The following is a 12,849-nucleotide window of genomic DNA, read 5'->3' on the forward strand; positions in this document are numbered from 1 at the left end:
GGAACTCTCCACTCATACTTGAGTCTGGGAAGTCAATAATGTTTGTCGTGGAACTAGGGATGCAAGGGAGTGAACGGGAGAGGATGCAGGCTGGATGTTTGAATGAGTGCATGTCCTGGAGTTGTGACACTGTGTGCTCTTAGGTCTTCGCGGGGTGGTTTAAGTTGGCTGATGTAAACAACGTCTCTACTCTCCGGCCTGCAGGGGGCGCGCCGAGCCTGGAGAGGATGGCTTTAGACTTCTGGGTCCAGGCGGATTAGCTCTGAGGCTGCGCAGGCATTAGCATCTGGAATCACCAAGTCTCCAAAGTCATCTGTCGCCTTCCAGCTCCTCACCAAGGGCTCACTGAACGCAGAGGACTGGAAGAGGGTGAAGCAGGGGGTGGGGCTCGCATGCGTGGGCTCCTGTCCCGAAAGTCCTAGTGCCAGATCCCCCATCCAGGCCTTTGAGTCTACCGGTACTCAACTAGGCGAGAGCTTGGCGGTGAATAGAAGGCGTTTGCCTCCATGGTACCCATCCAAACACCCTGATGTTCCCGAATCCATGGCACCAAATTTTGACGACACGAAATAACTAATATTTGACTTAAAGGCTGAAGGAAGTTCACATCACTTCTAGCGTCCTCAATTACTTAGCAGCAGAACCCACTCTAAGCAAAAGTCTCTTTATTCCCTAGAGGCTTCTCGAGAGACGAAATGCTGTTCTGTGCCTGATGAAAGGCTTGAAACTGACGAGCGGAAAAGAAATTTGTTCTATTCTTAAATGGGGACAAATAAATGATAAATATCTTTTCTAACACGATACACAATTAATAAAAACAAATCCGTTTCACAAAGATGAGGCACGCAAGCCAGGGCTGTTTCTTTAGTTGACATAGGACCGCGGCGATGCTGCTGCCCCCTGGTGGCGGAGCCAGTGGCGCGTCCCTCCTCTCGCCCGTGGCAGGGAGTGTCAAGATAGAAACCAATAGCTCTGTATGATTTTGAACCATACGGAGGTTCAAAGGAGGTATGTCTGCTTAGTCTCTTAGTATTGAATTGATTTATGTTATTGCGCTATTATCACAACCAATGTATCTAAAGCAAAAATTAACAGCACCAACAGAGTTCCGGGGTGTTCCAGTTTGCCACTAGATCCTAGTAACAAAGCTGGGCACCTCATGTGTATCTGCGACCCCAGCTCTAAGGGAGAGGGAGGCAGGAATTTGTTGGGGGTGGCTTCCAGCCTGGCCAAGAAAACATGCGCGCCAGGTACAGGGAGAAACCTTACCTCAAAGAAACAAGTGGAGATTGATTAAAAAAACAAAACCAAAAATGGACACTTGATGTCCCGTTTCTTCCCTCACTGAGGCTCATGCACCTGTTGTGTACACACACACACACACACACAGGTACTCACTCAAATTAATTTAAAAAATAAAAAAAGCATTAGACGTCTTCTTCAGCTAAGTATGGTGACTCATGCCTATTATCCTAACGAACAGGCAGAAGACTGTATCAGTGGGGTGGTAGGGAGCTTACGGCCAGCTTAGACTTCGTGCTGAGTTTAAGCCCAGTCTGTGCTACATAGGCAAATCTCGGCTAAAATTAACAGCAACAAATGGGCCTGCAGGACGGACCATTAGGGAAAGGGTTTTACTGTCAACCTTGGTGACCTGGGTTTGACACCTGCAACCTGTGTAGCAGAGAGAACTTTCTGTCCTTCACATCCATGTCATGGTATCCATATTCAAGTGCATGTGTGTGCACATGCACACACGCGCGCGCGCACACACACACACAATGTATAAATAAACCAACAAATAAGGTAGTTTAATACTTCAGAGCTAAAAGGAAAACACAAGATTCCAGAGATGTTCTCATGGAATTCTGTAAAGTTTAGAATTGTTTAGCAATTGTTTTAGCAATTGTTTAGCAATTGTTTTCCCTTTTACAGTTTCTGTTGCCCATTAGCACAGTGTTCAGTGAAGTACATACAGTGGTTGTGTACAGGTAGAAGCCATGAGAAGTTCTTCAGACTTATAATTTCCGTTCATTGTTGGTGAGTAGGTCTTTGCTGAAGTGTTTCCTTTTCTAACCAGCCGTTTAGTGTTACCCGTAAAAATAACTTTTATTCTCTTGGATAATAACTGTCCTCTCTGAGGCTTACTGCCTCCATCTGCTAGCCTAGCCTTAGCCCTGGAAGTGTCTAGCCTCTGTACAATCTAATCTAGACCTAAATGGTTTCAGCCTCTGAGACTTACTGCTGAGTAAGCTCACCCTTTCCTAGTTCTTTCTGAACTCTAACTGGCTGGTTCAACTCAGCTGTTCTGGCTCAAACTCCTCTCCAAGCTGGCTGACTCAGTCTGGCTTCTCTCTCAGCCTCTCTTGAATTGCTCTGCTTGGCCTCAAACTAACTCTAGCAATCTGTTCTAATCTTCCCTCTCTTTCTCATCTCTGGTTCATTTCTATCTTTACCTGTGTCTAGCCTGTTCTCTCTCTACACCCTCTCTCTGTATAACCATCCCAGTAAAACTGCCTCTTCACCCCTCTCTGTGCTGTTCTACTCTCTCTCTCTCAACTCTACTGCATGGTCTCCACGAATATGCTCTTTCTGTACTGTCTGTTTCTCCCTTAAGTAGCTTCCCTTTCCTCTCTCTTCTCCTGAAAGTTGGGTGTATCCTGTTCTGTCAGATCTTTCTCTGATTCATCACTTTGTCTGCCACTCAATTAGACAACACTTTCAAACATGGCTGCTTCCTTCTACAAACTAACATTACCTTCATTGTTTGTAACTAAAGGTGTGTGCTAAGAGTGTGTCTGTATTCCAGCCAGAGGGATGAAAGGTGTATGCTAAGGGCTGAGCCACACCACAACTAGAAACAGGTTCAAATATTCTGTAACACTTATCTTTTTTTGTTTGTTTGTTTTTGTTTTTTTGTTTTTTTTTCGAGACGGGGCTTCTCTTTATAGCCCTGGCTGTCCTGGAACTCACTTTGTAGACCAGTCTGGCCTCGAACTTGGAAATCCGCCTGCCTCTGCCTCCTGAGTGCTGGTATTAAAGGCGTGTGCCACTACTGCCTAGTGAAGATTTATTTTTTAATGCGTGTGTGTGTGTGTGTGTGTGTGTGTGTGTGAGTGTGTGAGTTATGCCTCACATGTGCCACCCATGGAGGCAGGAAGAGGGCTGGAAGAAGCTCACAACTGCCTGTAACTTCAGCTCAGGGGATCTAGTGCCCTCTTTTGGCCTCTGTATGCGTGTACACAAATGCACACACTAAATTGAAAAAAAAATTAAATCTTTTTAAAATGAGTACACACACACTGCAGCTGTCTTCAGACATACCATAAGAGGGCATCAGATCCCATTACAGATGGTTGTGAGCCACCATGTGGTTGTTGGGAATTGAACTCAGGACCTCTGGAAGAACAGTCAGTGCTCTTAACCTCTAAGCCATCTCTCCAGCCCCCCAAATTTAAATCTTAAGTAAAAGAAAAACAAAAAGCCAGAAGTGGGGCATGAAAGTATTTCACTAGAGCCCTTGGCCAGCATGTCTGAGGTCCTAGTTCAATCCCCAAAAGAGCTTAAAGAGAAGTCAAGAAAAGGGGAAAACTGAGCAACAGAGGAGGGGTAAGAAGTGTGCACACGTCACTCTGTGTTCCTCAGTGAACGGACGTCTGCACAATTCTGGTAATATAAATGGAGCATGGTGTGATACAGGAACTGTGGGCATTGCATGCAGAAGGCGGCATGGCAGGGGAAGTGGTGAGAGAGCTAAATCCTCACTTTTTATAGCAAGAGGTCTTCTATTGATGGCACTCAGCACGCTCAGTAGTTACAGGGATTTGCACATCTGCAGCAGAGCTCAGAAGAAATATCTTAGGAGTTAAAGGTCAGGGTGGGGGTGCTGCTGCGTAGAACAAAATTCTGGCACTTTCTTGCAAGAAAAAACAAACCATTAAACATTCTTTTTAAAGCCATGAATATGTTTGTGTGATTGAAGAAATATTTTATGAGAATAAGGAAGAACCGGACAAATTTGTTAAAGAAATGGACAAGTGGTCCCTCATTCACTGAAGACAAAAAGAAAAAGAGAAAAGGATTGCATGTTAACTGAGAGCAGGGCTTGAGGCAAGCGCTGGTCACATAGCCACAGTGAGATGTTTAGTGAACTTTTCTCCTTTGCTACTGGTTATTAAGTCCGGGGCCTCTCACATTCTAAACACGCATTCTACAACTCAGCTTTATCCTCAGCCACATTTTTTACCTAAAAGAATTCTTTTCAAAAGTTGGGCAGTGTTTCCTAGGCTAACCCTGAACTTCTCTTGCAGCCAGGCAGGCTGTTACTGTGTCATCCTCCTGTCTCAGTCTCCCAAGTAGCTGGGATTACAGTCCTGGACCAGCAGGCCTGGCTAGGCATTGCTTCTGCCTGATTTTCCTCTCACTTTAGAGCAGACTTGAGTTTGGGCAGGGCTGGGAATAGAGGGTTCTAGCTATGAAAGACTCCTTTGCCTTTTGTAAATGTCTGACTCTAAAGTAACAATGGGGAAGAGGGAGTGTGACCTGGAGGGCCAGGAGAGGGAGGGAGGGAGGGGCTTCTCCAGTCTGTGGAGGTGACTGTCCTGCAGATCCAGCTGTGGACACTGGGCTGTAATGCCTGGCAGTGAGGGAAGTGACAGGCAGATGGCTCCAAGGGTGTGGGGAGGCACTCAGGTCAAAAGTTCAGTGGCTCTAGTGTCAGAATTCCCACATCTCAAATTTGGCATGCATCTGAAGAGACGCAACCTGTGGGGATCCCAGGGGTCAGAGGTTTTTTTGGCTGCATCCCAAGATAGCATGGCTGTGGGGGTCAACAGGGGCAGGTAGAAGGTCTCACCTGGGGTCCAGTGTTCTCAGAACTGCACAGCCTTTGAGAAAGGGATTCCCTTATGAGTGAGAATCTGATGGCAAGTTTTTTTGCTAGCATTCTGGTATAGCGGCTTGGAGGAGGAACCACAGTAATTAAAAAGACACTTTATAATGTACAGCATCTTATAATGTGCTGTGCACATCTCAGTGTGTAGGCTAAGACCACCCCTGATTGACCAAAGACTAGGGTCACTTGTCTTCACCAGCCCATGAGAAGGGAGGGGCACGTGCAGATGCCTTGGTGATTTTGTAAGTGGTAAATGCTGCGGCCAGCTTGGGCTCTGTGCAAACTGCTACAGCCATCACTGGTTCCCTAGGTCCCTGCCTTTCTCGTCCATCCTCCATGATCTGTCCCCTGCTTTCCCACATAGTCATGGTTCCTCAGTGGTTTTCTTTACCCATGCCTGGGGATAGGCAGGTCTCCTCTCTAAGAAGAGGTAGAGGGGAGCCTGGCTGGAGCCCTCTTGAAGGAAAGATGGATTTATGTGTGAATCTTGAGCTTTCAAAGACCTGTCCTGAGAAACTTGTTCCTTGGCTTCAAGAAACTAGAAGAGAGGGTTGAGGGGATGATTAGGGATTCGAGCACTTGCTATGAAATCAAAAGAACCCGGGTTTGAACCCCCAAACACTCATGTAAAAGCCAAGCCTGGCTGCATGTTCCTGTAACCCTAGGATTGCAGGGTGGCAATGGGTGGACCCTAGCAGGTTACCCGGCTTATCGAGCTGTGTTTCAAAGGAGGGAAGTGGAGCTATAGGGGAAGACACCTGATGTCCTCCTCTGGCCTCGTCATGTCCCCCACAAGTGTGAATATAGAACCCACATGCACACAATACACATACACACAAATGAACACATGCGTGCGCACACACACACACATGCACACACACATACACACACATGCACACAAACATAAACACATACACACATGCACACAAACACACATACATACACATATACACATGCACACATATATACACACACATACACAAACATGCACATACACACATGCACACATACACTCATAAACACACACACAGACACAAACATGCACATACACACATGCACACATACACTCATAAACACACACACACAGACACACACACACACACACACATAAACACACATACAGACACACACATATATACACACAACCAGGAATTGAGGAATTCGGCCTGAGGCTGGATCACCTTTTTATTCAGTTAGGTATGAATCATAGGTGCAAGGACAAGGGGAGGGCGCCATGGAGAGCAGGTTCAGGTCTTGGGACCTGAGTGACCGCCTAGAGGGGACAGTCCTGCTGTCTCCTTCCTCATTCCCTGGGAAACACTCTTTCTTCTGACTCTCTAGGTCTACCCCAGGGAAGGCAGCTCCGCCAGGTAAGAAAGGGATGGCCATGCAGATGTGATGGTTGAAGCAGGGCAAGGGTGTGACGGAGGCCAGCATGAGGTGGCTGCTCTGGGCTCCTGAGTCTGTTTTCTAGCTCCCTCTTTGCCTGTGAGTTGGACTGTGAATCACCCAGCTTGAAGTTCGTGGGGGATCTCCTGGGCTCCAGGCTGGTTACTGGGCTATCCTCTTGAGGTCTGTGTCTGTTCAGTTCTGGCAGGGCAGAAAAGAAGTGTGAGAGGCAGGTGGAGGGAGGCTCCTCTTTGTTCCCCTTCCATCCCTTCAGCAGCCTCACCTCTTGCAGCCCTTGGAGCCCTTTCCTTTCTTTCCAGACTTAGAGGTTCCCCGGTTCGTCCTGCAGCTGGGGCTTTGTTTCCCTGGGACTGGAGGCTGGTCCAGGCGGCGCATCAGGTTCTGCACCCAGCCTTCCCGAGGGTTTGCACATAGCTCAGGCTTAGAGTGCTTCCGGGGTGAGAACCTGAGGGTTGGAGGGCAGCAAGCTTTCTTAGTCTGGCCCATCACACCTTCCCAACCCAACCACCAGCCTGTACCCACCCGATCAGCGCACTCACAGGATTGCCGGGATGGGACAGCCTAAACTTGGTTCTTGCTTCCTATAGCCTCGTACAATACTGTAGGGAATTTTCTTCTGGCTGTACTTAAGGCAGCAGTCCTGAGCCCCTCCATCACTGCCTGCAAGGTAGGTGCACAGACCCAGCTGCGGCTTATAAGGTGTCTCTATGGCCCCCTTCCCCAGCTAAAGCCTCTCCCTCCTTGGTACCTTGGGTCCAGGGGATGCAGAGAGCCAGGACCAGGCTAAGGAGGCTCAGAGTCATCATCTGAGCCATGATTGTGGTTGAGTTGAGGATGAGACCAGAGCTGTAGGTGAGATGGACAGCCGCAAGTTGGGGTCTGTGTGTGTGGGCTGCGACTGGCTTGCTGCCTATTTATGCAGTCTGAGACTTTCGCTTCCCTCGCTCCCCCTCCTTTTCCTGTGAGTTGGATCAGATGGCATTAGTGTGAGCATACGGTCAGCTCCTAGCTGTTCAGCTCCTCATCTCTCCCTGGTCCTTCCAGCCACTGTCCCCAAAGCACGATTGCTTCCTCCCTGCCCTTCAAGCCCCACACATCTCCTCTCCTTTCGGCAAGTAATAATCTATCTAATGACTAGGAGTTCTTTATAGATCCCTGACAATAGGCCTTATTTTAGACATATGATATACAAATGCATCCTCTCATTCTATATAGGCTTCCTGATAGTAGCGCACAAAATTTAAAAGTTTTGTGAAACCCAACTCCCCCCGTCTCCCCCTGCTAGATGTGATGTTATTAACACAACATCACATTGAACCGATCATTAACAGATCCAAGTCCATGAAACATTCCTCTGCTTTTTAAAACAATGTGTATTTCTGTGTGGCTGTGGGTGGAAGTGGTAGGTGAGGGTGCAGGGAACTGGACTCAGGTCCTCTAAGAGCAACACCCTTCCATCAGTGCTGAGCCATCTTTCTGCCCCTCCCTTATGTTTTATTTATTATTATTTCTTTTAGCTTTTGGGAATATACTATAATTACACAACTGTCCCCTTTCCATCCCTCTCTAGGGATTCTACTAGATATTGTACTAAATCTGAGGACCCCTTACGTTGTTATCACTGTCTTTGTAAAATTAGAATTCAATCCATGAATAAGGGGTAGCTTTTTATTCATTCAGGCCTCCTTTAATTAGAATGCTTTGTATTTTTCACAGTATAAGTCTTATACCTACTGGATTAAATTTATCTATAAATATTCTGTTTGGTGCTGTTATAAGTATAATTGTGTTCTTTATTTCCTTTTGGAATTTTGTTGTTGTTGTTGTTATTGTTGTTACTTTTTTGAGACACAATGTCACATGTAGCCTTGGCTGTTCTGGGATTCATAGACCAGGTTGGCCTTGAACTCACAGAGATCTACCTGCCTCTGCCTCTGAGTGGTGGAATTATTAATTGCTAATAGTTCTCTCTTTCTCTCTCTCTCTCTCTCTCTCTCTCTCTCTCTCTCTCTCTGTCTCTCTGTCTCTATCTCTCTCTCTCTGTCTCTCTCTCTCTTGCCCTCCCTCTCTCCACTATAGCTTGCACTGTTGGGTTGAAGTGAGCATCTTGTATGTTCCTGATCTGAAGAGAGCTCAGTCTTTCCTTATTGACGACAAGGTAGGATTCTCATAGTCCTTTATTATGTTGGGATGTTTCTTGCCATTTTCAGTTAATGGGCTATTATTTTCTCCTCCTGAAAGGGCACTGGATTCATTTTATTTTTAATAATGCGGTAAGATTGTATGGGTTTCCCCTTCATGTTAATGTGGTCTTGTTTTAACCTGAGAGCAGACCCCACTTAGTCGTAGTACATAATACTTCACTGTGCTGCTGAGTTTGTTTTTTTTTTTTTAAATATTTTGTGTTTTCATGTATAAGGGATGGGGGTTGGTCTGCTGTTTTCCTGTAGGCTCGTTTTCCAGCCTCAGGATCAGGTAACGCTGACCTCAGAGAATGTGTTAGGGAATGCCAGCTCTTCAGACTTTTGGAAACTTTGAGAACAATGGATGTTAAAACTGTTGTGATGTTGAAGAGAATTCCCACTGAAGCCATTGGACCTGGTATTTTATTAGTTTGGGTATTTTGCAATTGTTATTCCTTATTCAGTGTTCTCACGTGGTGCGAACCCACTCGGAAGGAAGGTGCGTTTCTTCTGTAGCTGATTTTGGTAGTTTTTGTGATTTTGGAATTTATCCGTTTCACCTAGGTTGGAACAGAGTCATACATAGCACACCCTTTTTGTTTGTTTTTTGTTTTGAGACAGGGTTTCTCTGTGTAGCCCTGGCTATCCTAGAACTTGCTCTGTAGAGCAGGCTGGCTTTGAACTCAGAGATCCACTTCCCTCTGCCTCCCGAGTCTGGGATTAAAAGCAAGCACCACCACACCCAGTTTATTGGATCTTTTTTATTTATGTCAAATTATACTGATGTCCCTACTTTCACTTTTGACTTCAATGACTTGATCTTTTAAATTAAAAAAAATGATTTTATTTCATGTGTGTGGATGTTCTTTCCTACATGTGTATATATATATATATACATACATTTATATGTGCGTGTGTATGTGTATATATATATATATATATATATATATATATATATATATATATAGCTTCTGTGCACGTGTGCGCATGCACTTGGGGGCAGAAGAGGGCATCCGGTCCCTCAGAACTGCAGTTACAGATGGTTGTGAGCCACCATGTAGGTTTCGATAACTGAGGCTGGATCCTCTGGAAGAGAAGCCAGTGCTTTTAACCACTAAGCTGTCTCCCTTGACATTTTATATATATATATAATATTCAAAGCCAGCCTAGTCCAGGGCATCCAGGGTGACATTCAATGACCCTTTATCTTATTTTATATATGATATCTATCTATATCTATCTATCTATCTATCTATCTATCTATCTATCTATCTATCTATCTATATATATATATATATACACACACACAAGATCCACCAACCTCTGCCTTCTAATGATTTTTATTTTTATCATCTTTTGATTCTTTATTTATTTCTGCTTTCATCTGTATCATTTCCTTGTGTGTACTGATTTTTTTTGTTTGCTCCTCTTCTTTTGTCCTCTTAAGAACCTTACAGTCTGTCCTGACAGCTGAGACAGACCTGAGTCCCATCCTCACCCCTGGGTGCTTGTCTTACCTGGCATCTCCTTGCAGAATTTGGGCTCAGCCTCTTTCTGTAGTGCAGACTGACCTTGAGCTCGGATGGTCCTGCCTCTGCCTCCTAAATAGTGCATCAAGGCTGTGAGATGCTGCTTCTGCCTGTCCTCCGCAGTTCCATACACTGCTTTCTAAACCTCCTCTTCTCACGGATGTACAGTTCCCAGATTTCCTTTACTTTTCTGCCCAGAGTTCCCTTCAGCCACCTGAAGGTTGTTAAGTAACAATAACATAACTTTTGGTAGTGTGCCGGATGTCTGGGCTTTCTCAGTAATGTTTCTCCTCTCAGTGTTTGTTTGTTTGTTGTTTTTCTGTTGAGTGAGCTATATTTTGAGTATTTGTAGCTTCTTGACGACTACTGGAAACTCAGACCATCTAGTGTGGGATCTTTGGACATCAGTTCTTATGCTTCTCAGAGGCTGATAACACTCTTAGCTTCAAACTTAGATGTAACCATCCTCTGTCTCCTGAGGCCTGAGGTTAAAGGAGTATGCCACTATGCCTGGCTGACGGCCCTTATTGAGGACAGTGCCATCATCTACTTGTGACTTCCCCAAAGAGATGTTTCTAAGTGTGTTGTCTTTGCTGTACAGGGTGGTATTTGGGGTTCCTTCTGTGGGGGAAACGGGTACTGTTGGGATGGTTCACAGGGAAGAAGAATTGGTCACAAGGGCTGGGGAACTGAGGTTGCTAGCAGGCTGAGACACTATGCAGGGCAGGGAGCATCCTTGCTAGCAAGAAGGTGGTTTTCCTGGAAAATGGCTGGGAAAAATAAGAGATAATATGTCCTGAAGCAGAAGACATAAACTTGTAATCCCAGCGCTCGGGTGGCAGAGGCAATTCGATCTCTGTGAGTTTGAGGCCGGCCTGGTCTACAAATGGAGTTCTATGACAGCCAGTGAGACATTGTCTCAAATAAAACAACACAAGATGTCTTAGATTTTTTTTTTTTTTACCTAGATCTTGGCACTAGAAAAATTTAAATTTCCATCTATTTTTCTCCTCTGTGGAGGTGACACAGAAGGTAGTGAGTAGCTCTGGTTATTATCTTTTCTTTCTTCCTTCCTTCCTTTTCTTTTCTTTTCTTTTCTTTTCTTTTCTTTTCTTTTCTTTTCTTTTCTTTTCTTTTCTTTTCTTTTCTTTCTTTCTTTCTTTCTTTCTTTCTTTCTTTCTTTCTTTCTTTCTTTCTTTCTTTCTTTCCTTCCTTCTTTCCTTCCTTCCTTCCTTCCTTCTTTCTTTCTTTCTTTCCTTCTTTCTTTCTTTCTTTCTTTCTTTCTTTCTTTCTTTCTTTCTTTCTTTCTTTCTTTCTTCTCTCTTTCTCTTCCTTTTAAAACAGAGTCTCACAATGTAGGGTTGGCCTGGTCTGTAACTCATTACGTAGATCAGGCAGGCTGGCCTCAAACTCACAGAGATCCGCTTGTCTCTGCCTCCTGAGTGCTAGGACTAAAGGTGTGTACAGCCACGTTGGAGCTGTGTTTTATTTGTTGTGTGTATGGATCTGTGCGACGTGGGTGTTCTAGAGCTGGAGTCAGTTCTAGGCAGCGTAAGTCACCCCGAGCAGGGGCGGGGAAGTGAACCCCCGTCCTCTAGGAGAGCTCTCCGTCGCCTCTCTGGTGGTAAGTTTTAATTGTCAACCTGAGTGGGTCTGGAATTAGGAGATAAATCTCTGGTCACACCTGTGAGGGGTATCTAGAATAAGGTTAGCCTCTGAGAATATCTAGGAAGGTTTTTGTTTTCTTTTAAAATTAACTAGTCTGTGTGTGTGTGTGTGTGTGAGAGAGAGAGAGAGAGAGAGAGAGAGAGAGAGAGAGAGAGAGAGAGAGTATGCATGCATGCATCTGAGCTTGCATGTGCCATAGCTCAATTATGGAGGTCGGAGGACAACTCTGGGGTGACAGTTCTTGCCTTCCATCTCACTGAGGCAAAGGTTTGTCTTTACCTCCATTTTTACTATGGGAATGCCGGGTCTACAGATGCATGCAGCTGCACCTGCCTTTTTCTCATGGGTTCTGGGCTTGACCTCAGGCTATCAGGCTTTCAAGAGAAATGTTTTCACTCATCAAGCCATTTCTCCAGCCCTGGGGTTTTCCTGGCTACAGTGGGTAGACATCACAGAGCCAGGACTACCCACTTGAAGTGGGTAAGCACATCATAGACACAGGACTACCCACTTGATGTGGGTAGTTCCTTCCAGTAACTGTCCAGCTATAAGAAGGTCAGAGGGACAACATACTTTTGCATTTTGCCTGCTCGCCTTGAGTCTTGCTGGTGAGTTTATCTACTCTGTTGCTGCCACTGCCTTTCCTTGCTGATGTCAGAACCCTGATTCTTCTGGCTTCCAACCTTAAGACCAGTGGCTTTCAGGGACTCTGCTAGGCCATCAGTGCCAGTCTGGCATGCTAAGGTATTCAGCCTTGTGGACAGCAGCTGCCAGGCTCTTAGCTTCTCCAGTGTGAAGATCATCATTGTTGAGTAGCCTGGATGCTACTGTATAAGCCAGGCTAATAAATATCCTTTTGAGCATGTACCTGTTCCATCTGTTTGGCTCCCCTAGAGAACCCTAAAGCAGTAACTTGTCTCTGAGTTTTCTAAAAAAGGAAGATCGCAGGGCTTAGAGCTAGGTATGTAGATGACAGCCATCCTGAATTTGACTCTTTCCCAAACTGGCTGCACTAAGAATCCCCTGGAAAGCTTGTTAAAAATAAACGCATCTGCCATTATCCCAGATCAACTTAAATAGACTCTCAGAACAGAGCCAAGTAATCTGTATTTTTACCAGGTTGTCCAGGTAATTCCAAGCATTTGATGGGTGACGCTGAAAGAGC

The 12,849-nt window shown here is 45.3% G+C and overlaps 1 protein-coding gene and 1 long non-coding RNA gene across 2 annotated transcripts; one reads left to right on the forward strand and one right to left on the reverse strand.

The window, feature by feature from the left end:
• The first annotated feature begins 1,993 nt into the window (after positions 1–1,993).
• On the forward strand, positions 1,994–12,830 carry LOC147004335 (uncharacterized). Its single transcript, XR_015047425.1, has 3 exons — positions 1,994–2,040; positions 8,384–8,462; positions 12,804–12,830. It is a non-coding gene; the product is annotated as an uncharacterized LOC147004335 (long non-coding RNA).
• On the reverse strand, positions 6,062–7,200 carry LOC147004336 (C-C motif chemokine 21a). The gene is made up of 4 exons (XM_085839358.1): positions 7,053–7,200; positions 6,844–6,964; positions 6,567–6,749; positions 6,062–6,484 (listed from the first exon to the last, which is right to left on the reverse strand). The coding sequence occupies exons 1-4, from the start codon at positions 7,117–7,119 to the stop codon at positions 6,454–6,456; spliced, it is 402 nt and encodes a 133-aa protein (XP_085695484.1). The 5' UTR covers positions 7,120–7,200; the 3' UTR covers positions 6,062–6,453.
• Positions 12,831–12,849: the final 19 nt, after the last annotated feature.

This window comes from Mus caroli, unplaced genomic scaffold (assembly GCF_978045245.1).
Source record: "Mus caroli unplaced genomic scaffold, Mus_caroli_1 scaffold_6, whole genome shotgun sequence".
Taxonomy (NCBI): Eukaryota; Metazoa; Chordata; class Mammalia; order Rodentia; family Muridae; genus Mus; species Mus caroli.